The 23,032-nt window shown below is 43.4% G+C and overlaps 2 protein-coding genes across 2 annotated transcripts in view; both read right to left on the bottom strand.

Annotated features, from left to right (window-relative positions):
- Nucleotides 1–23,032, bottom strand: part of LOC307074718 (tripartite motif-containing protein 16-like) — a 298,259-nt gene that overhangs the window by 133,791 nt on the left and 141,436 nt on the right.
- On the bottom strand, nucleotides 403–17,443 carry LOC307075081 (ATP-binding cassette sub-family C member 4-like; the record flags this gene model as incomplete). The annotated part of the gene is made up of 23 exons (XM_079735587.1): nucleotides 403–486; nucleotides 1,117–1,251; nucleotides 2,422–2,527; nucleotides 2,665–2,837; nucleotides 3,120–3,209; nucleotides 3,306–3,450; nucleotides 3,751–3,862; nucleotides 4,136–4,246; nucleotides 5,649–5,768; nucleotides 6,124–6,274; nucleotides 6,419–6,498; nucleotides 6,785–6,931; nucleotides 7,457–7,563; nucleotides 7,781–7,818; nucleotides 8,085–8,222; nucleotides 8,507–8,680; nucleotides 11,325–11,421; nucleotides 11,780–11,866; nucleotides 12,312–12,406; nucleotides 13,478–13,669; nucleotides 15,005–15,094; nucleotides 16,534–16,635; nucleotides 17,276–17,443. 23 exons carry the CDS (start codon nucleotides 17,441–17,443, stop codon nucleotides 403–405), a joined length of 2,742 nt encoding a protein of 913 aa, XP_079591713.1.

Raw genomic sequence — 23,032 nt, 5'->3', positions numbered from 1 at the left:
TTGTAAGATTTTGGGCTGAAATTCCTCCCAGGCCTTAACCCTACCAATTAGAGCTGTCCCAAACGATTATTTTTCAAATGATTAATCTCTATAGATGATAAACCCTACATCCGGTCATTCATACTGTATAGACACCGGTCTGAATCAGATATGTCTTTGCCGTCACAATGCTTCATGGGGAACCCCTGCTGTGTAGAACAAACCAAATCCCTGTGCACGGATTGGGAAAACCGTGCACATGGTTTACAAATCCGTTCGCACGGGTTTACACATTTCATTTTTCTACTATATGACCCCAGAGAGCCTCTGTTGGAAACCGATTTAATATTGAAGTAAACAAATACATTTATTTAGAGTGAGGCACTACAACTCTGGCATGAAGCCAGGGGAAGGGTGAGTTTTTTACATGGCCGTCTCGTGGAACACCAGGTTGCCGTTGGTGGCACTGCTGTGTTTGTTGCTGGGGTGACTCCTGTTCTCGTAGGCCTGTGAGTAAGAGGAGGAGAGATTTTGAAATGTTAATTTTACATTCTTGTAAAGGAACTAATCCAGGACTAATCCACCCCTTCAGAGCACTCAACTCTGCAGTTATTTTTGTCAGTTTTGAAATTAGTGGACCTTGTACAATATTGTAGTTTAGGCCCAGACCCTTGCGAATTTGGTAGGATATGGAAAATCTTTTTTCAATACTCAATACATACATTGGGGGTACGAATCTTAATTTTTGTCACTATTTGATTTGGATTCTGGGGTAACGATTCGAATCAAACCGATTCTAGATTCAAAATTGATTCTCGATTCAGTACATATGGGAGCTTATTTCCTGATCTACTCCAGGCTCAGTGTGCTAGGAAAGACGGTGTGGCAAATCATGGCATAAAGTGTGCATAAGATTATGTATTTTATATATTACAAAAAGTAAAATCAACTGATTGCAATAATGTAAACAGAACCCCTAATACATACTTATGAATGAATCTAAACTCTGCCGAGTTTTATTTCTTAACTAGTAACGCTGCACTATTTGTCTTCACTCAAATTTCTATTGTGTGATTTCATTGTCCTCACTTGCAGGTGTCTTGAGGTTAAGTCTCAATGAGGACCAGCAGGACTCACCTGCTTTGCGGAGGCCAAGAGATCCTCTGCCTCCTGCTGGCCGGTCTGCTGCACCATCTTATAGAAGATGCCCTCGGGGTCCTGCAGGAGGGTGTAGGGCGCGTCGTAGGCCTGGATCTCCCCCGCGTCGAGCACCTGGACACACACTCAGGTCAAAAGCTGCTCCGTAACGACAGGTCAGGAACACTAAAGCAGAGCTGCTGCTATGGCTTTTTTTCCTTTTGTCGACCCAATGCTGACTTTTGACAAACTTATGGCTAATGTTTGCTTGCAAGGTTGAGTCTGAGATTTCTAAAGATGTTTGCGGTTCACCAATCAAAGGTCCTTGGAATCGCTAGATCCACCCTCACTGCACCGTTATTACTCTTGGTAACTGGTCAAGTGCTGTAGCATAAAACCAGCATGGGTGGTATAGTACAGTAGACTTAGGTTCCTTTAAGGCAGGGGTCGTCAACCCTAGGCACGCGTGCCACCAGTGGCACGTGGCAGCATAATCATTCGCACAATGCGGCAGCATAATCATTACTACAGATTCTTTTTGCACTTTATTCTGTTTTGGGCATTTCCTCCCAGTGCAAAAATGTTTAAATGAGTTACTGAAAGCAGTGTTCTACAATGGGATCAATTAATAGTTTTTAAACCTATGTTGTGAGTAATAGAGAAGAAAAAATTTAAATATTTAAAATATTGTTGCAAGTGGCATGTATGCATCGCCTTCACATGGTTTTTCAAAGCTGTACATGTCTTAAAGATATTGATGTGGATGGTTCCAACATTCTCATATATTCTCGTTTTTTACATTTCTCACAGTGCAAATATGTTTTTGAATGAGTTTCTGAAAGTGGTGCTTTAAGATGGGACATATGCAATTATAATTTGTAAGCCCATGTTGCAAATATATTTACCAGGTCTTCTGGAAATGTATTTGGTCAGTGTGTCATAATTCAGCTTAATATTTAATATATTGTTGCTTAAGGCACACTGATTAACGAGAAAATGTCAAACTGGCACTGCACGTTGAAAAGGATGCTGACCCCTGCTTTAAGGTAAGGTTTCAACCGGAGGAGGATTAGGAGGAACAAGCAAGAGTGAGGAGTGGTGGGAGGAGAGGTGAAGAAAGTGATGAGAAACTAGGACAGGGAAGCTAAAGATACAGTTGGGAGGATGGGGGCGGAGTTAGGAAGGGAGGAGGAGTTAGTGTTTTGAGGGAGAGGAGAAGGGGAGGGTAGGAGTTAGTAAAGGCTCTAGGTGGCAGGGAGGAGGGGTACAATGGTGTGGTTGCTAGGGGAGAAGAGGGTCACTCACCAATATACGGTCGCTGTCTATGATGGTGTTGAGCCTGTGAGCGATGGTGAGCACCGTGCAATCTCGGAACTTGTGCCGGATCGTCCTCTGGATCAGCTCGTCCGTCCTATGGCGGGAAATAAAAAACTCAGACTCGAAGAGAAACACAGATCTAGAAAGTTTAAACCAAGGTGGACCAACACCAGCACTCCCGCTGGTCAAACACACTCTACTACAAGCGCAAATTCCATCTGTGGGCGGTACCTGGGGTCTACGTTGGCTGTGGCCTCATCGATGATGAGAATGCGGTTCTTCCTCAGGATGGCTCTGGCCAGACATACCAGCTGCCTCTGGCCCACGCTGAAGTTGGAGCCCGACTCGGCCAGAAGCGTCTCCATCCTGGCGGGAAGCTCCTCCACCACAGACTTCAGCTGAACCTGCACCCACAGAGAACCTCTTCCTTCAACACACGGAACCACTTCCTTCAACACATGGAACCACTTCCCTAAAAACACGGAACCACTTCCCTCAACACACGGAACCACTTCCTTCAACACACAGAACCACTTCCTTCAACACACAGACCCACTTCCTCAACACATGGAACCACTTCCTTCAACAAACGGAACCACTTCCTTCAATGTGTGTGTTCATAGTGTAACTGGTCTGGAGACAGAGTTTGTGTTAACAGTGTGTGCAGGGTTAGAAGGGCTACTGGCCTCTTGCAGAGAGATCCAGAGCTCTTCATCAGAGTGCTGGCTGAAAGGGTCCAGGTTCCTCCTCATGGTGTCGGTGAACAGCACAGGATCCTGGGGAACCAATCAGAGGAGAGCTCAGCAACAGACCCTCCAGAATCATGTTATGAGCCAGCCGTCTCCTCCCAGAAGCAGGAGTAGGCGCAGTACCTGAGGAATAATGGACATCTTCTGGCGCAGGTCATGGAGGCCGAGCTCAGAAGTCAGTATTCCGTCCACGTAGATCTTCCCCTGGGGTTCTGCCAGGCGGAACAGGGCCGACACCAGGGAGCTCTTCCCAGCACCGGCACAGAGCCTGGGAAAGATACTGAAAACTGAAAGGGGCAGAGTTATGTCTTGTTTCTATCATAGATCTTCTATCTAAGAAAACTAATTTGCGTGAGTCGATAAAGCAAAGGGGGACCTCAGTGTAGTGCTACAATGACCGTTGATTTGAAACCTTTTTTACAGTTAACTATTGTGTGTCAACTTTCTGCAACTTTGTTTACCCCAATTACGTGCTTACAAATCCCCACCAGCCACATGATGGGTCTAAACAAATATTAAGTGAAGGTACACCCAGATATCAGCTCTCACTCTGATGTGTGAGCCTAACCACAGACTTACCAAGTTCTCCACTTCTGCTGACTGCCGGACTCCCCACTGGAACATCCCCACGATGGAGATGGCGTAGGACAAAGCCAGCCCCACATCCCCTGCACCCAGCTCTAACAGAAGAACAAAAGCATGAAACATTAAGCCACCAATCAAACATGCATTGAGAGCGCTTAGGCCATTCATTTGATGGGCTTTGATAGCTTTTGTGTTGAGCTACCTCAATCCCCAAAGGATCGTCTTGAACCTGGAACACTGGCGGTTCAGAACGGATATTGTACCCGGAACCCTTGAGGTTAAGAAGGGGTATTGAACCCGGACCCTAGCTGTTCAGAAGTGGTATTGAGCCCGGAACACAGGGGGCAGTACAAGCAGAGTTTTCTTACCATCTCGGATCAACATGCAGGCAAATGTGAGGATGAAGGCAAAGACGGCGCACAACAGGTCCAGGCGCATGGCGAACCAACGTACAGTGCACACTAACAGGCACCAGGTCTCTGAATGCAAAAGTAAAGTTTGTATAGCCTTGGGTTGATGCAATGTAATCAGGAACACAGTAAGTATTCATTTCATGATTTGGTCATAATCAATAACGGAAGAACTAAAAAAGCTAAAGGTCCCATGGCATGCTACTTTATCGATGCTTTTATATTGCTGGTAGTGGGCCCCTAATACAGTTTTTGATGACGGTCAAGAAATTCGGCCTTGGTGCAGGATTACAGCCACTACGAGCCAGTCCCACAATGAGCTTTCCACGAACGTGCAGTTTTTTGGAGGCGGGTCAAGGTGGAGGGTGGGGGTGTGGTCCTGAGCAGCTTGCGGCCACGTTACCATGCGCTAGTGTTTACAGTGGATGTATCACAATGGCTCGGATTCATAATGTCATTCGGAGGCGCACACAGCTTTTGGCCGTGTTCTGTAAATATTCTAGAACACTCCAGGTGCTCCGGCGGGAGTCCTGGAGCTCTATATTTAAATAATATAACATAATATATAGATATCTACATAATATAATATAGATATTATCACCGCCAAAAGCTGTGTGCGCCTCCGGATGATATTATGAATCTCAAACGACTGCGTTGGATTCTCCGACGTCTCTGGCCATGGTTGAGAAGAAATTGGGGGGAAAGAAACTTTGGCTTTGAGTCCCTGGGGTCCAGATTGAACCGCGACATGGAGGAGAAAGGGATTGTTGCCCACAATTGTTGCCTGGGATTGTCTCCCGCCAGTGGGAGTAAAAGCCAACGTTCCCTTCCTCCAATTCCATCTCAACCATGGCCGAGATAACCCCCACTACGAGTCTCATTGTGGAAGTACCAGAGACGTCAGAGAACCCGATGCAGTCTAGTCTTTTCACCAAACGGGAGCTTTACGCAAACCGTACGTTGCGTGTTATGCGCCATAACACTAACAGCAGAATGGTTATCCAAATAACAAAGTGTACAACACTTGCGTCACAGTGTGTGTATTCATACACACACGTGGCGCTCGCACGGTCGTATATCATTCTCTCATTGGCGGGCCAAATTCTTTGGGCGGGCAAAGCAGAGAAAGGGGAGGTAACCTGGCCCCTTATGACGACATATGGGGCCAAATTCCAATTCGGCACATCTGAGCTTTCATTTTTTCAAAGGCGGAGCAGGATACCTAGTGCTCGTTTTACACATGACGCCATTCCTAGCCACTGGGGGACCATAGGCAGGCTAGGGGAACTCATTAATTTTTGGAAACCTCAAAGTGAAATTTTCATGCCAAGGGACCTTTAAAACATCACCAAATTGGACTGGGCCCAGCGGAAACATAATGCTTTTGTCTGATTTACAATGTGTCTAATGTCATTTGCACAGCACACATAGTACATTGATTCCATGGCATCAGAGAAAAGGGGCGGGGCACCTGAGTGCAGATCCTGGTGAGCGTCAAAGCTGTTCTGGAAGCGCTGCTCGGCTCTGAAGGCCCTGATGGTCCACAGGCCCTGTAGCGAGGAGGACAGGTGGGAGAACACGGGACTTTGAGCTGCAGGAAGGATCATAAGGAGCAGGAAGTTGCCCTCACATAGGGCAGGGAGTTAAACCCCCTCTTGGAGGATCATATACTTGTATGCTAAACAACGGTGGCACTAGGTCCTCAAGGGTTCCATTCTGGAACACCCGTGGCTCTAACTTCGTGTTCTCTCAACCAATCACGGCATCTTTCAAGTGACAAAATAGACTGGTTAACATGATGGATCACAGCAAAGGTCTTAGCTATTTGTGTGCTAGCCTTACTAGCCAACTGTGTGCTAGCTGTGATAGTGCTGTGAAAATGAGAAGGAACTGCTGAAGAACATTAGCATAAAGACATGAGCCCAAGGCCTGTTGGGGGGGCTTACTGGTTCTCTCAAGTCGCTTGATGTCTCTGGAGGTCTTCAGGAAGTAGCGGCGGAGGAACACAAAGATAATGAGGGGCGGTACAACCAGGATTAAGATCCAGGGAACGACTGACGCCGCCACCGCGATCACAAAGACCATATGCAGGGAAATCTGCCGGAGAAAACAAAGACAATTAATTTACTACATTGAACCTTATTTATCCATCCCTATATCTTTGTACAACAAGTGAGGTTGAACACTTTATTCTGATTGCAGTACTAAATGTGTCCAAGGCAATCGGGTTCTGAAGAGCACCTGGCAGGCGTCCACAAAGGTCCAGGGCAGAACCCCGTCCATCTCACCGATGTCCTTGGAGAACCGGTTCAGAACCCTGCCTGAACCACACAGAGCAAATGCATGAAACCACGTCAGGTCCAAAACTCTCCGAGAAATGTCCAACGTCTAAAGAATTATTGTCATTCCTCCAGCCTTCTTTTTTTTTCTTTATTGATGGATTTGTTTTGTATTTCACCAAAGCGAATGTGGATTGAATCACTACTATATTTCCTAATATATTTATATATATATATCACCTGCATACACACGCAAATACATAATTTTGATATACATCTAGACATAAATGACTCCGTTCGGATTTCAATAATAACAAACTTCTCCTACCGATGGGGTTCTCGTCGAAGAAGTGCACGGGGGCGCGCAGTATGGTGTCGAACATGCGTTTGTGCATGGTCTCCGTGCTCTTCACCAGCACATAGATGAAGAGCATTGCCCTGACGAGCCCAAAAATGAGCGTGGCTGCAGTCAGACCTGAAACCGAATACATTTAATTGAAGTATTTGCTTCATCAATACAGTGTCCCTTTGATCTTCGAGACATACTAATGATAATATACAACTTTTTCATTGTCTTTGAAAACCTTACACTTTCTGGTCACCACTTGGGACAAAAAGACCCATTTCACAGTACGTCATTTGTAGGGTAACGTAACTTCCCTTTCCTGTGTTTTTAGCGTTAGGGCAGTTTTATTTATTTCATGTTTAATGTATATTTTAATGGCTCCTTGCGTCTATAGAGGTGCACTGCTGTACCTAAGTCAAACTGACCCATTATTAATGGCAGGAGCTACACCTGTGTTTTACCTAATGTGAAAAGGACCCATTAATGGTTCTCAGAATGGGCAGCGTTTTCGTCTGAATTTAGGGTCACTAAACCAATCTAAGTGTCTGCTAAGTGACGAGCCTGATTGGTGAACGGGATGGATCGCAGCAAATGTGATCCATCTCATTAAGGCGAGCTTTGTTTGTGCTGTGAAAGCAAGTGTTTTCTCCTCACCTCCGTAGATTCCCAGGTAAAAGGGTATATCCAACACTTCAGTGGCATTGTTGGTGTGATTTTGGATTGAGGTGGTGCAACCCGTCATGTTGCTTTGCTTATCGGCCCTGATGAAAATAAGGTCACAAACCTATTTGTAATGCCTCTTTTAATGCTGGCTGTCGAGACTAGATCCAAATAGATGGCTATTTACATTCCCAGTTTCTATCGATTGTGATTCATCTTAAAGGTACTCAAGTTCTTAAATGCTATACTTTTATTCAAGTGAGATGTCAAACCTAAAGTAAAAGGCTTGCGTAAAAACATGAATGCTTATAGATTTACCAATAAGACATCCACCAGTCCTGAAGGACGTAGGCCACCTAGGTGGACGAAGGGCAGAAACAAAAAATAAACAAAGTATGTCAGCCGTTTTTCATTACATTAAAAATCACCATTGACTCACTACTCTTCTCCCAGTCACTCGATTGTGTTCATGATGTGTGCAGAGAATTCACGCAAGAAACTGAAACAATTCTGAATGTGCTTTTGGCACCTAAAGAAATACTTGTTTCAAGACTTTTTTTGGACGCCCGTTGCTTGCAAATGCATCTGCTTGCTAAAAGCTGGCGGTGAGCATTTAGCTTACCTGAGCGGATATGTTGACCACAATGAGCAACAGCAGAACAAAGACGTTAGCTCCAGCACGCAAGTACTTGTAGTACATGCCCACCCCGATAGTCCCCTGCAGACGGCTCTCCTCCACAGCTGTCTGGGTATGTTCTGCCTTTAGCGATGAAACATTTCACTTACTAATGTAGCGGCTTAGATAGTGGCCCTAATGTAGCTGCAAAAATACTTTTGAGCAGTGTTTTCAGAGACAAACCGTGTTAGCATTTGTGTGATGGACTGTGTTATCAAAAAGCTATACAGTGTTAGCATGAAAGAGACAGTGTAAGCGTTAGAGACAAATAGTGTTAGTATCAAGCTATACAGTTTAAGCATCAAAGAGACCGACTAAGCATCAGAGACAGTGTTGCGACATCGAAACCATTGGTGTCAGTGTCCCACCGGAATCTGGTCTGCTTCATCGTTGACCGTGGGCGTGGAGGTGCTGGAGACGGTTCGGCTGCGAGCCAACTCCGCCGACATCGCCTGCTGCTCGTCCTCGTGTTTCAGCAGAGAGGTGAAGTCCAGTCCAGACCTCTGCAGCTCTGTATAGCCCCCCTTGGCCACCATATTACCCTGAGATGGAGACACCACAGGGTTTGGCTAACGTTTCACACTTTACATACATAACACGAACAATAGCACTATCTGGGTTTCGGATCAAATAACAAAATCAATCAAGTTTTTACTTTTCTTACTTTGAATGGAAACATAAAACCCAAATGCTATTCAGTCTAGTTCAGTTTTTTATTATGTCTGTTTTGAAAGACTTAATAACAAGCGATATGTGGCTGAACAGAAGGAGAAACTTGTATTACTGGTTGGATTTTACCTACTTGTCATTTTTTCCCACACCTCTTCTCAAAGGGTTGGGGTTTGGTACCTAGCCCTAACATACATACACATAACAGAGTAAGTTAAAGAAGAAATACGGTGTAAAATGGATCTAGGATATGTTTAGTATGATAACGAGTTGGAATGTTCGTTTTAAAACGCATATAGACAATTTCTTAAAGGTGCCATGGCATGCTACTTTATAGATGCTTTAATATAGATATTAGTGGGCCCGAAACACGGTATTTGAATACGTTACCGAAATTCAGCCGTGGTGCAGAATTACAGCTACTACGAGCCGGTCGCACATTGAGCTTTTCCCAAATGCGCCATTTCGGTGTCTGTAGCTTTAATGCAAATGAAGAGGAGAGAGGCGAGTCAAGGAGGAGGGTGGGGGTGTGACCCTGAGCAGCTTGCAGCCACGGTACCATGTGCTCTGTTTACAGTGGATGATGTATTGCAATGGCGAGCCGCATACAGCCTTTAGCCATGTTCTGTAAATATTCTAGAACACACGGGAGTCCTGGGGCTCTATATCTAAATAATATCATATTATACATAGATATCTATATCATATTATATATATTATCATGGCCAAAAGCTGTGTGAGCCTCCAGACGATATTATGAATCTCAAACGACCGCGTCGGGTTCTCCGACGTCTCTGCTTCTTCCACGTCCACATCGATCTGAAGTAGACTGAACCACGACATGGAGGAGAAAGGGATTGTTGCCCGCGGTCCAACGCCTCGGCAGCGGTCAGCGCTTAGGCACCACCGCATCCTGCAGTGCCGAGGCGGTGGTCCCTCGGCAGCGGGAAGCGGGGCTCAAGCGGGAGACATTCGCGGCCAACAATCCCTTTCTCCTCCATGTCGTGGTTCATGTACTTCAGCGAGTCAAAGCCAAAGTTCCTTTCCCCCAATTCATTCTCAACCATGGCTGAGACAACCCCCACTACGAGTCTCGTTGTGGAAATACCAGAGACGAGAGTCAGACGTGTTACGCGCCATAACATAACACCAACAGCAGAACGGTTATCCAAATAACAAGGAAGTGTACAACACTTGCGTGACAGTCCTGGAGCTCTATACCTAAATAATATCATATGATACATAGATAACTATATCATATAATACATTATCACGGCCAAAAGCTGTGTGTGCCACCAGACGATATTATGAATCACAAACGACTTTGTTGGGTTCTCCGATGTCTCTGGTTCTTCCACTTCCACATCAATCTGAAGTAGGCTGAACCGCGCGCTGCCTGCTGCCGGCTGCCTGCTGCCGGCTGCCGGCTGCCTGCTGCCGGGCGATGGTGCTGATGGCAGGCAGCATGTCGCAGTTCATGTACTTCAGGGAGTCAAAGCCAAAGTTCCTTTCCCCCAATTCCTTCTCAACCATGGCTGAGATAATCCCAACTACAGTCTCGTGGAAATACAAGAAACGTCATAGAACCGACGTGTTATGCGCCATAACACCAACAGCAAACACTTGAGTTACAGTGTGTGTAATCACACACACAATCACACACATGTGGCGCTTGCACGGTCGTGTCTCATTGGCGGGCCAAATTCTCTGGGCGGGCAAGGCAGAGAAAGGGGAGGAGCTTAGATCATTTATGACGACTTATGGGACCACATTCCAAATCAGTGCGCTAGAGCCTCCGTTTTTTCAAAAGGTGAGCGAAACACCTAGTGCTTGTTTTAACGCAAGTTTTAGCCACTGGGGGACCATAGGCAGGCTAGGGGAACTGATATTTATGTTAGAAAACCTCATAAAGTGAGATTTTCATGCCATGGGACCTTTAAGTTGGCTGTTTTTAGCCGATTCTACCAAAACGCTATAAACATGGAACGATAGGGGCATGTCTCATGGTAAAAACGAATTTGCTATTTTAAACCAGTAACAAGGCTAGAAGTAGCCCGACACTTCTTTGGTAGAATAATAAGGGTCTTAACATATAAAACGAGGCATAAATAACTTTTATAAGTGTACAGATTGTTTATTAAAAAGGACATTTTATACACACAATACCATCAGTAGTTCACCCGTCGACGCCATCTTGTCTTTAAGACTCGATAAGTAGATTGGCGAACACAGAGCTTACTTGTTGTTGAGGATGACAAAATCTCCTTGTTCGCCAAGTTTATAGCCTTTTGGTAGAATCTGCTAAAAACAGCCAACTTAAGAATGCGTCTATATGTGCTTTTTAGCTCCCAAACGAACAATTCAACTCGTTATCATACCAAACATATCCCAGATCTATTTTACACCAGATTTCTCCTTTAAGCGCTGTATGTAATAGGTCTGGTTTTGCCATGCATGAGCGAACATGACATGTAGACTGCTCTGTGATTCGATGGAGGATGAGGGGCATGTACAGACCTCCTTAAGAACCAGGATCTGGTCGGCGGCTTTCAGGTACTGCAGCTGATGGGTGACCAGGATCCTGGGCTTGTGCTTCAGAATACCGCAGATACACCTGGAGAGGACACACAGGCAAACAGAAATGTCTGTTAAGGCGCAAAAAGACCTTGCAAGATATACTGGTAGAACAAGGCTAGTGCAGAATGGGTACCTTGCAGTAATACACAGTATTTGTCAGGATCTTTGATGTTTATCCAAAGGTTGTTGAGGCAGAGATTTGCTGCCAGATTAAGGACAACGAACATGTCCATTTGGTTACTAAAGCCTTGGTACTGCGGGATTGGATTTGCTTGAGTTCCTATCCAGGTCTTTCTTCTCCCACCCCAATCCCAGCCGCAAACCTATCGTCTGACAGCAAGTGAAGGATTCTTATTTTATATTGAATTATTATAAATAATAGTGTCAGTGGTTACTTTTCAAACAGGTGCCTTCCGACCTCGGCGTCCACGGCACAGAGAGGGTCGTCAAGGAGATAGATGTCAGCATCCTGGTACACAGCTCTGAGAAGCACACACACACACAATACATACTATACCATACTATATAAGTGAAGTGATACAGAAACAGATACTGTGGTACTACAGTACTATATCAGTCCACCCTGTGGACCCAGTAAAACCTGCGGTACTACAGTACTAAAGCTGTCAACGCTTTCTATGGCAATGCCGTTTTTTTGTTTTATTAGGTGAAACTGTAAACCATGGTTCAATTATTGTCAAGGATTTAATGGTAATTCAATTTGACACGGTAATGATGACCTTAAGGAATTTCCATGAAGTTTATTGTTAAATCAGTTACCGTTTCATCCCTATTGGTAACAAATGTTTTAGTGAGGCCAGGGGAGACGGTTACAGTGGTTTGAACAGCCAGGATGGTATCGTCCTTTAAGCTCCGCCCCCTGGGTTCACCTCTCCAGGGTTCAGGTGAAGTGAGCATCAGACTCACCTGGCCAGGTTGACACGAGCCTTTTGCCCCCCACTGAGTGTGGCTCCCCGGTCCCCGATCAGAGTCAGGTCCCCGTCTGGCAGCAGCTCCATGTCCTGGAGCAAGTGGAAAAGAACTTCAAAACACAAACACACACTTCTTTACACGGCTGTACGACGTATCAGGACGTAAGGAGTCCAGCTGAAACCCACGTAAAGCCTAACACACTGATACCTCAGGCCTTCTTACGGGACTGCCTAACAGTACTTTGACATGCAGAGGGAAAACTTCACTTTGAAATGTACATAATTTTCTTACAAGGGAGAATGCCAGAGGACACCCATAGAGGGTCCCAGGTCCACCCACCATAGACTCCTGTGGGAAACACTGGCAATGCTATAGTGTTGTTTGCGATGTTTATGTGTTTGGTATGCCTCATTTAGGACTATTTTGGGAAGCTAGAAATATGTATTTCATGCAGAAAAGGTGGTGACTGCTGTAGTGCAATCCAGTGTTAGTATTACTAGCCAGCCAATCAGGACTGAGCAGCATGATGAAGTGTAAGAGAAGTAGCATGAGGCGCTGGATGGGGCAGTGATGTAGAAGATGGACTGCAGAAAGAGCTGACTGAACCTCATCCAGGAGATGGCATTGGGTGAGTCATGAGGTCTGGATTCATGGATCAAGGATATCCTGATCCATGATCATAAATATTCAATCAAGTTTACCTTCCTATATACAAATATATATGTAATGTAAATATACGAGTTGAAGGCGGCAGTAAGTTGCCAGATAAGCCTCATTTTGAGCCAAGAAAAAGCCTGCTACTGGCACATTATTTGTTTAATATTTATTTACATCCTGGTAATTAGCAAAAAAAGTGCCACACTATACATGGACAATTATGCAGTGTTAGGATTGGGGATTACCTAGGCTGGGTAATCCTGAACAAAACCTGGTTTGGGCACACATGGCAGTTTGGATACTGCTTGCCCCTTTGCATGAGACCATACAGATTGTGAAGGATCTTTAGGCCGTAGGGCTGAGCATCAATACAATCATCATCATATCACTGTGTGTACATGATAATAAGTCTTGAAATTATTAGAATCTAAATATCCTTGAGGGGTTGTCAACAGGTCCCAGACACTGAGCCAGGTTGTCAGGGTGTAGGCGGGACCACTCACCCTCTTGAGGGCGCAGGCCCACAGCACCTTCTCGTACTTGGCGGGCTCTAGCTCTTTGCCGAACAGGATGTTGCCGCGGATGGTCCCGGGGAACACCCAGGGCTGCTGGCAGGCGTAGGTCAGCTGACCCTTCACCTTGAGCACCCCCTTGTCATGGGGCAGCTCCCCCAGGATGGCACTCAGCAGGGAGGACTGAGGGAAGGGGGGGAGGACAGGTGTTGTTTCAGTTGAAATGGTTGAACTTGACGACTTTAGTTATAGCATTTTTAAGCAGGTACAAATTGTACTTCTTCAATGTTGTCCTCCACATGCCACAGTGGAACAATATACCTAACAAGCAATGGTTCTAATACCTAACTCTGGTTTGTATGACCTGCCATTTGGTCAGATCTACCAGCCAATAGCAGATGGCAGGAGTTCATTTTAAGACCCTGTTCTTAAGGCTTTGGGATTGAGGAGGACAAATTAGAAATTCCTTAATCTTGAAAGAACAATGACTAGAAAATGAGTGTGCTATAGTGTAAAGTGAGGTTGAAAAGATGTTTGTAGTGAAGTGACACAATTTAAAACATAAAGATATGTTGAATAGCTTAAATCAAGTGCAAAGATTTGAACAGAGGGTTATCCTTATCTTGCCCTAGGCGAGATTAGGGTTTGGCGACCCAATAATAATTGTATTATTATTATTTTTTATTCCTTTGAGGGTGTCTGCCTATATGGCCTATGCCTATAGCCAATCAAGCCTCAAGATATAGATGATCAGTGTTCCGAATTCCCCTATATATTTGTTTGATATTTGTTAATTCTGTCAGGCAGATAGTAAGGCGCCCTTACCACTAGGTGGGGTCCTTTTCAATTGGTAAACATTATATATAATCAGGATGAGTAGAGATGGTAGCTAGATAGTAGTAGGATGTCCAATAAGTTTCTTTCCCTTCAAGTATGTGAGTTTATACGCAAGGTGAAAAACTGTATAAAAGATGATACTATTGTGTCAAGAAAGATTCAAGTCTTCATTGGGGAACCATTGTAATATAAACTGGGGGCGACACACATAAACGACAAGGCTCAACAAGCATATTTCCAATCAATGAATCATTTTAGCGGCAGTAAATCAAGAAATAATATTGGTTATTGGTTGAAAAATATATATATTTGACAGAGTTGCGAAGTCTGAAGTAGTTTAAGTGTCAAAGAATAATGGAAGTCCTATTGACTTCCATTAAAATGTTTAACATTTTCAAAGTAGAATATTTCAAAAACTAGTAAGTATTTTTGTAAGAAAAGTATGAGCAGGCGAATCCAATGAAGGCTGAAATTTCAATGAAATCTCTAGCTAAAGAAATGAACGAGGGGTTGAGTGACAAACTATTGGTAAGAATAAGAAAGCCTCAGAAGAACAATAGTGTAACGCTGCATGCAGCACCTATTAAAAAAGCAAAAATTCATAAATTCTTAAGGATAAAAGGACAAATTTAAAATTTCTGAAAATTCCACAAATGGCTGAATGGATGGATGACCCCTGACCTTTCCGGCGCCCACAGGTCCAATGACCACCACCAGCTGCCTCGGCCCGACATTCAACGAGACGTTCTGGATGGAGGGTGTGCCTTGGTTCTACATAGGGGAGATAACACACACACACACACACACACACACACACACACACACACACACACACACACACTTGTCAGCACCTTTATTTCATCATTTAGTGATTGGATTCACTCCCGGGGCAGAATGCGCAAAAGATCCCTGATAACATTTGATGTTCAATTTGTCAATGCACCAAACAACCAGACATGTGGGACAGGACTGGTCCTCCTGACCCAAAGGTACTGGTTCATCCATCACGTTCTGAGCAGGATGACTAACCTCCCTCATGCTCCTAAATGACTTGTCTTAGAATACGGACGAGTAAATTAGCATAACTAGATGATTACGCTCTATGAGTAATAAATAATAAATTAGTAATAAATACTGGAGGCAGGGTTTTGTGAGGGTGTGTTGGGATAGGAGAACAGTATATATTAGTTACATATTAGTCTTCGAAAAACATTACAAACTTTCCAGGACATTTTCCATAACCGGTCTGTGCTATCAGAGGTTCATGTTTCATCAACCAAACTGTTAGTAGCAGCCATTCCTCAACAAATTAGTAAAGAAAGAGGGGAGGGAATAAGGGGAGGAGAGGTGTTGAAGGTTTGGAGGCACAATGCTGGAACTATCATGACTAAATGCAATACTGTACCACAGTAATACACCCATCCACCCAAAGTCTATCATTTTAAATACACTCATGTTAAAATGAACGGTTGTTAACATTATGAGGCAGCATTGTTTAATGCATGTGCAAAATGGATGACGTTGAAATTGATACACTGCCAAAAGCTAGACAAGATCCACCCCTTGCCATCATTGCGGCCACACACAAACAGATGAACAGGGTGCTTTTAGGTTTAGGTTATGATTATGACCGCCAGATATGGAATGAACATGAAATGTGTGGTGGAACTTGACAATTTCCATGCAAGTTCTTGCCTTTTCCAGAGATTTGATGAATTTGGACCTTTTCCATGTTTTCCATGACTGGAAAGGTTCCTTTTAAAGTCAAGGTTTTCCAGGACACATGGGAACCCTGACAATACTTTCATGGCAATCGTCGCAAACAGTAAAAAGTCTATTCGTTCTGAGTAAACATGTGACAAACTGGTTCTCAAAATGTATTAATTGTTGACGCTTGCCTCTTTCTGAGACCATTTTGATTTGGAACGCTCATGGCTAATTTCTGACCAATCAGGGCATCTGTTCCCTGATTGGATCGTGGAACCAATCTTGCCAGTCCATCAGATGAGTTTGAAATGCAAATCTGCACAAAAATGTTCCACCTTTGAGAAGATGGGGAAACGTAGCGAGGGAGGGGACGTTTTGGCAGTTTGGTTTTAAATGTGTGCCCTCTTCTGCTCCCTAGCTCTCTTTACAGACTGGAATCTTACCTACAGCACCTTTAACCTTTCCCTCCAGAACAACACCAGGGAACAAGACATTTTGCTGACCTTGTCCCAGTAGCAGATGAGGTCCTCGATGATTACAGAGGCATTCTTTGCCTGGCAGACCACATCGCTGCACTTGGGCAATTCCTCCAGCATTAGGAAATTCTACCAAAAATAAAACAGACAAACAGACAATTAAATAATAATATTAAAGGTCTAATGACATGAAAATTTCACTTCATGAGGTTTTCAAAAATTAATTTGAGTTCCCTTAGCCTGCCTATGGTCCCCCAGTGGCTAGAAATGACGTTAGGTCTAAAACAAGCACTAGCTATCCTGCTCCGCCTTTGGAAAATAAATGCTCAGACGCTCCGATTTAGAATATGTCGTCATAAGGGGCCAAGTTACCTCCCATTTCTCTGCCTTGCCCGCCCAGGAAATTTTGCCAACCAATGAGACAATAAGCTACGACCGTGTGGGCGCCACGTGTGTGTGTGAATATATGCACACTGTAACGCAGAAGTGTTGTACACTTGTCTGTTATTTAGGTAACCGTTCTGCTGTTGCAGTAATGGCGAATAACACGGAACATAAGCTAAAGTCATGCTCCCATTTGGTGAAAGGACTAGATTGCATCGGCTTCTCTTACATCTCTGGTGCTTCCACAACGAGACTCGTAGTGGGGTTATCTCAGCCATGGTTGAGAAGGAATTGGGGGAAAGGAACTTTGGCTTTGACTCCCTGAAGTCCAGATTGAAGCGCGACATGGAGGAGAAAGGGATTCTTGCCCGGGATGGTCTCCTACCTGAACCCCGCTGCCAGGCGGCGGCGGTGGTGCCCCGCGGCGGAGGTGCCCCGCGGCGTAGGTGCCCCGGGGCGGTGGTGCCCCGGGGCGGTGGTGCTCCGGCAGCGGGGCTCCGGCTGGAGACAATTCCGGACTAAAATCGCGGGCAACAATCCCTTTCTCCTCCATGTCGGCGGTGGAGCCGAGATAACCCCTGCTACGAGTCTCGTGGAAGTACTGGGAGTCCGCAAACGGCAACGATCCCTTTCTCCTCTGTGTCGCTGCTCAGTCTGTACTTCAGATTGACGTGGAAGTGGAAGAACCAGAGACGTCGGAGAACCCGACGCAGTCGTTTGAGATTAATAATATCATACGGTGGCGCACAAAGCTTTTGGCCGTGATAATATATATGATATTATATTGATATCAATATATATTATATTATTTAGATATAGAGCTCCAGGACTCCCGCCAGAGCACCCGGAGTGTTCTAGAATATTTACAGAACACAGCCATCGCGATACATCCACTGTAGAGATAGACCGATATGTTTTTTTCAGGGCCGATACGATTATTAGTAGTCAAGGTGTTACGCTGGAACAGGGCTTAAACCGGACTCAGATGCAGAGGTAGTCTCCAACGAAAATTTTTAATAACACGTTCCAAAAACTAAGGAGTTCCAGACAAAAAGGTAAAACAAGGTACATTCCAAAATCCAAAATGATAATCTAGTTCTCAAAAAACTCAAAAAGGCGAATATACAATAAACAGAGTAAAGTTCTTAGCATAAGCTTACGCTTATGCTAAGAACTTAATTGGACACATGATAATCAACAGATTAACCTCAGGTGGCAAACCCAAGATGGCCGAACCCAAACAGAAGCATGAAACACAAGGTCATAGTAGCCACTAGAGGCCAGCAAAAAATCCCAAAATCATAACACAAGGGGGCCGATAACCGATACTTGGAGCCGATATAAATTTAAAGAAAAAGGGAAAAGATTGGCGTCAAAATTTTGAATAATACAAAGTCCAACACTTAACTTCATTTATGAAGTTGTTTAATAAACACAACATCTTATCAGATTTGCAACATAACACAATTAGAACAATTAGATGGCTCACTAAAATTTTCCTGAACTGAAAGATTAATTTTTTACTTATCTTTCTTTTAAGTTCAAACAAAAACAAAAAGTGCAGGGTGTTCTAATGTAGTTTACTGAAATTTTAAATAAATAAATAGTTCCCTAGTTATTGCCCAACAGTTTTCTCTCAGACAGGGGGTGCTTTGCTGTCAGTTTCTGCAGCTCCTCATGTGGCTTACACACACACACACACACACACACATACACACACACACACACTATTCTCTAGCCATCCCCTCATCGTGCTTCCCTGCAATAAAACTAACTGAATTTTACTCTCTCTCTCTCTCTCTCTCTCTCTCTCTCTCTCTCTCTCTCTCTCTCACACACACACACACACACACATTTCTTACTTTTATCACTGACTATTTCCCTATCAATATTATCAGCAACCTTGTTTCAAGTGATTAAGCCGTTAAAAAACACTAAATAGCCTACAGCATCTTCACTTTAATAATCAGTGTTTATCATAGGAGCAGACAGCTGCTGCTAACGTGTTGGGCCTCACAGTAACGTTAGTAGTCGTGGGTTGTAGAGTTTCGCTAGTCTGCTGAGCGTCTAGAGCCAGAGAAGGAGAAAGCGGACCGCTGGGTTAACGTAACGCTAAAAGCAAATCGGCCTGGCCGATAATCGGTCGATCCCTGATCCACTGTAAACACTAGCGCATGGTACCGTGGCCGCAAGCTGCCTAGGGCCACACCCCCACCCTCCACCTTGACCCGCCTCTAAAGAACGGCAAGTTTGTGGAAAGCTCCTTGTGGGACTGGCTCGTAGTGGCTGTAATTCTGCACCAAGGCAGAATTTCTTGAACATCTTTAAGTACTGTATTAGGGGCACACTAACACCTATATAAAAGCATCCATAAAGTACCATGCCATGGGACCTTTAAGTTTTACACACATACACACAAACGCACCTTTGCAAGGTCTCCCACAATGTTTTTGAGCGGTATTCCGGCAGCACGTTGTACAAGTCCTCTCCTTCAAGGGACCGTTCGTAACCGATAAGAAACAAGGGGTTCATCCAGCTGTTGACAGGAGAGTTTAGAGAGACTAAAATCATAGTAGACTATTGGCATCGCACCACCAAACATTTAGTCAGGTCAAGGTAAGACGTTCAATGGACAATATGTTATAACATGATCTATTCACAAAACATAAATATCAGCATTTTGACAAAAGTTGTGGAAGTCTGATGGCACTTCCCGATTCAAAGATTTTTTTTTATCTTGATAGTGTCTCACGTTCCTAGTAAGAAGCTCTTACCAATAATAATTGAGTATTGTCGAAACCAAGGGAACTACTCTTCTCATTGTCTCAACACATATACTTTAGCCACCGCTGCATGAGCATTTAGCAGTAGAGATGCAATTTTTTCTTTACAATAAACATTAAAATAATACATGTTGTACATGTGCAATGTTGACAATATAAACTTGATGATACACAATTAAGTAGATATTTTGAGAACCCAATTTTTGGCACTTGAACCCCTTATTGAAATTTCAGGGCGAATTTAATTAAATGACAAGCCAAACAATAGCAATTGCAACTAACGGCCATTAGATAGCGCTGAAGAACACGTTTTCTGATTGAAGGCAATTTTCCTATTACCTCTGAAACCCTCTCTAAGCTGCAATACATTGATTATAAACACCATGGTTTGTTACAAAATGGTGCCCATGCGACAAAGGGGAAGATAATACACTAATAGCCTAGTAGGTAAAAAAGTTATATAAGTTCATGGTCTGCGAGAATGTTTAAAAAGGATAAAAGATTATACGACTTACAGTTCAAACTGATTGAAAAAAAAACAATTGCGTCAAAGTTTAAATCGATCACAAAGTTACCGTTGAGGAATCATAAACGTATTACTCTCTCACTGATTATTTATCCCCCTTTTCAGGAATGTTGTCGATATTAAACAGAGTAAGCTTGACTATAATAATTTGATAACATGTCAAGAGTGTCGAGAGTGTTAGGGATAGTTTGAGAGTCACATTGTGGAGTATAGTAACGTGTGAGTGTGACCGATGTCCCGCGCAGTAACGGGACAGCTCGTAGTTGTTCCGTGTGCAGCCACCATGTTGTTATCAACTGTGAAGTCCCGTGTATACATTTTTTCATATATTTAGCATATCTATATATAGGTGTTTCATGCACGTTTTTGAGATTTTTGTGAAGGTTTTGAGAGTTTGCTTGGCTTAAGTTACTTTCACCGGTAATATTTGAGGAATTTACTATGTAGTAAGTGAACTACAGTGTATGCTTTTGTAAGGGGGTTGTCCTCTGCAAAACTACACATTTCCTCTAGGTCTGTGTATTTTTGATGACCCAAACAATAAAGGTAAGGCATGATTTTTGGTTTCAAAAGGTGAAGTTTGTTCTTGTTGTTCTTGTTTTTTGCCTCTTTTTTGCCTTTGTGGAGCTCACATGACGTGAAAAAGATCACTTTTGCTGTGCATGTGCAGTTTTCAAATGCTAAAATACTTGTCTTTCGTTTTTCTACAAATGATTATGCAATGGCCTAATTTATAGGCCAATTTTCCTGTGCAGTCTCTTTGCTGAAACTGTAGTTGCTAAATACCCAAAAAGAAGACATGTTTAAAATGAGAACAACTTATCTCAGACCCATACAACTTTATATGGTGTTGTGTTGACCACTGTGTAGAAGCAGAAACTCGTCAGAACTGGTGTTAGCATATGTTGTCCTGATGTTACCTTTAATATCGTGTGGTCTAATAAGGCAGAGACCCGATTGATTAATAATCAGGCGAAGATAAAAAAAAAATCGGTTGAATCTGTGTCATATCTGACTTCCACAACCTTTGTCAAAACTTTGTTAATTATGTTGTTTAACATTTTGCCATATGTGGGTTGAAAAGGTTGCGTTATAACATGACGTCCATGTAACGTCTTGCCTTGACCTGACTCAATTTATTTATTTTACTGTAAAACTCAAATATATATATATATATATATTATCAACATAACGTTATATTGATTCAACACAGTTGCCGTTCCGAATATGGGTTGTGTTATGTTATCTAGTTTGATTTCTTTGAACGTACAGCCAAATTGGAGTTTGGGTCACGTCAAGACACAAAGGCAATATGACCTGGATCGTGACCATGGTCGTCAAAATGTCTGGTGGGAAGTCAGAGACTACAGGGATGCTCTTTCTTATAGAGTCAGAGTTCTGGTTAAATATATCCTAACCTGCTACTGGAACAGTGTGCATGCAATGTGCGTGTAGGGCTATACATTGTTATAACTCTAGTTGTAGGACTCCGACATGCTGAGCCACCGTCTGTCTATAGTTTAAGAAGTCCAAGACTTGTATATATGTATATGGTCTAATTAGTCCAAGACTTGTATATATGTCTATGATCTATTTAGGTCCTGTATGTTTACACCCCTAAATACTACAATCTACTTTCTCACAACTTAACAGGCACAACACTTGGTAACAATATGAAGTGGTTATATGCTCGGTTTCCATTTCAATATTTTTTGATTTACCTGAAGAAAAGCTTTGAGAACCAATTCGCCGTCACCGCTGGGTTGGTCTTCTCTGCTTTCCTCTTGACTTTTTCCATGGTGGTAACTCATTCGGGACGTCAGACACTAATATCAATATACTTTATTTTCTGTTCCCCTTTGGAGCCACCGCAAGTTCGCTCGGTATTCCGTACTGTATATATACATCACACACTCTAACACTGACCACAGACCGGTGCATGTCACATACACACCAGAAGTAACCTGATTGGTTCAAAGCAATGAGGGCAAGATCACTATTGTCTTCTCCCGCATGGACGTCCCTTTGATTGGCTTACGTGGATGAGCACAACGGTCTATCCCAGGCTGAAACCTATTTGTATCCAAGGGGCCAGATAAGGACACATGCATCTCTTTATGAAAGATTGGCTGTTCATGTAATAGGTTTAAATAGTTCCAAAATCGAATCGGAAAAACACCTAAAGGCGTGTGAACATGTCAATATTGGAAAATAACATTATCACAAAAATTTCACAGATGAAGATTATCCAAATATTAAAATGTCAACCTGTCAAATCTATAAAGGTTAAAAATGTAATATAAAGATAAAGTTGTTATGCAGTGGGTTGTATGTGCATTTTAGAGTGCAATATTGCAATCTTGTTTATCTTGCACAAAGAAATTAAAATAAAAATAAGTTGGCGATCAGAATGGAAGACCCCACGTGAAGAACCTTGAGAGCATTCCACCTTTTGTGGAATAACTTTAAAGAATGGAAGACTTGAAGACTAATAGCTGTCGTGTTGACCTTTCCTATGGAAGGCCATAAGGAAAATGAATGTCTTAGAATTGCATGTGTACACAAAATCTAGACGTAGCTAATAAGATCTTGGAGAACCCTAACCCTAACCCTAAGGTCAAAAGAAAAAACTGAGCAATGTTATATGATGCACTAGCACATTATTATACAAAGAATATCAATGTTCACCCAGAGAATGCCCTGTCCCCAAAGGTCCTTAATCTGGTGCGGGGGATGGCCAGCAGGTCCTTTTCAGAGGATTGCAGGGAGCGTGACTGAGTGTAGGGGTGGAGGTGATCTGTGAGGTATTGGGGTGAAAGGCCAAGGAGAGTTT

The sequence above is a fragment of the Pollachius pollachius genome, assembly GCF_949987615.1.
Source record: "Pollachius pollachius genome assembly, chromosome: 4".
NCBI classification, from domain to species: domain Eukaryota; kingdom Metazoa; phylum Chordata; class Actinopteri; order Gadiformes; family Gadidae; genus Pollachius; species Pollachius pollachius.
Note: the sequence above shows the minus strand (reverse complement) of the source record. Positions and strands in the feature narration are given on the sequence as shown.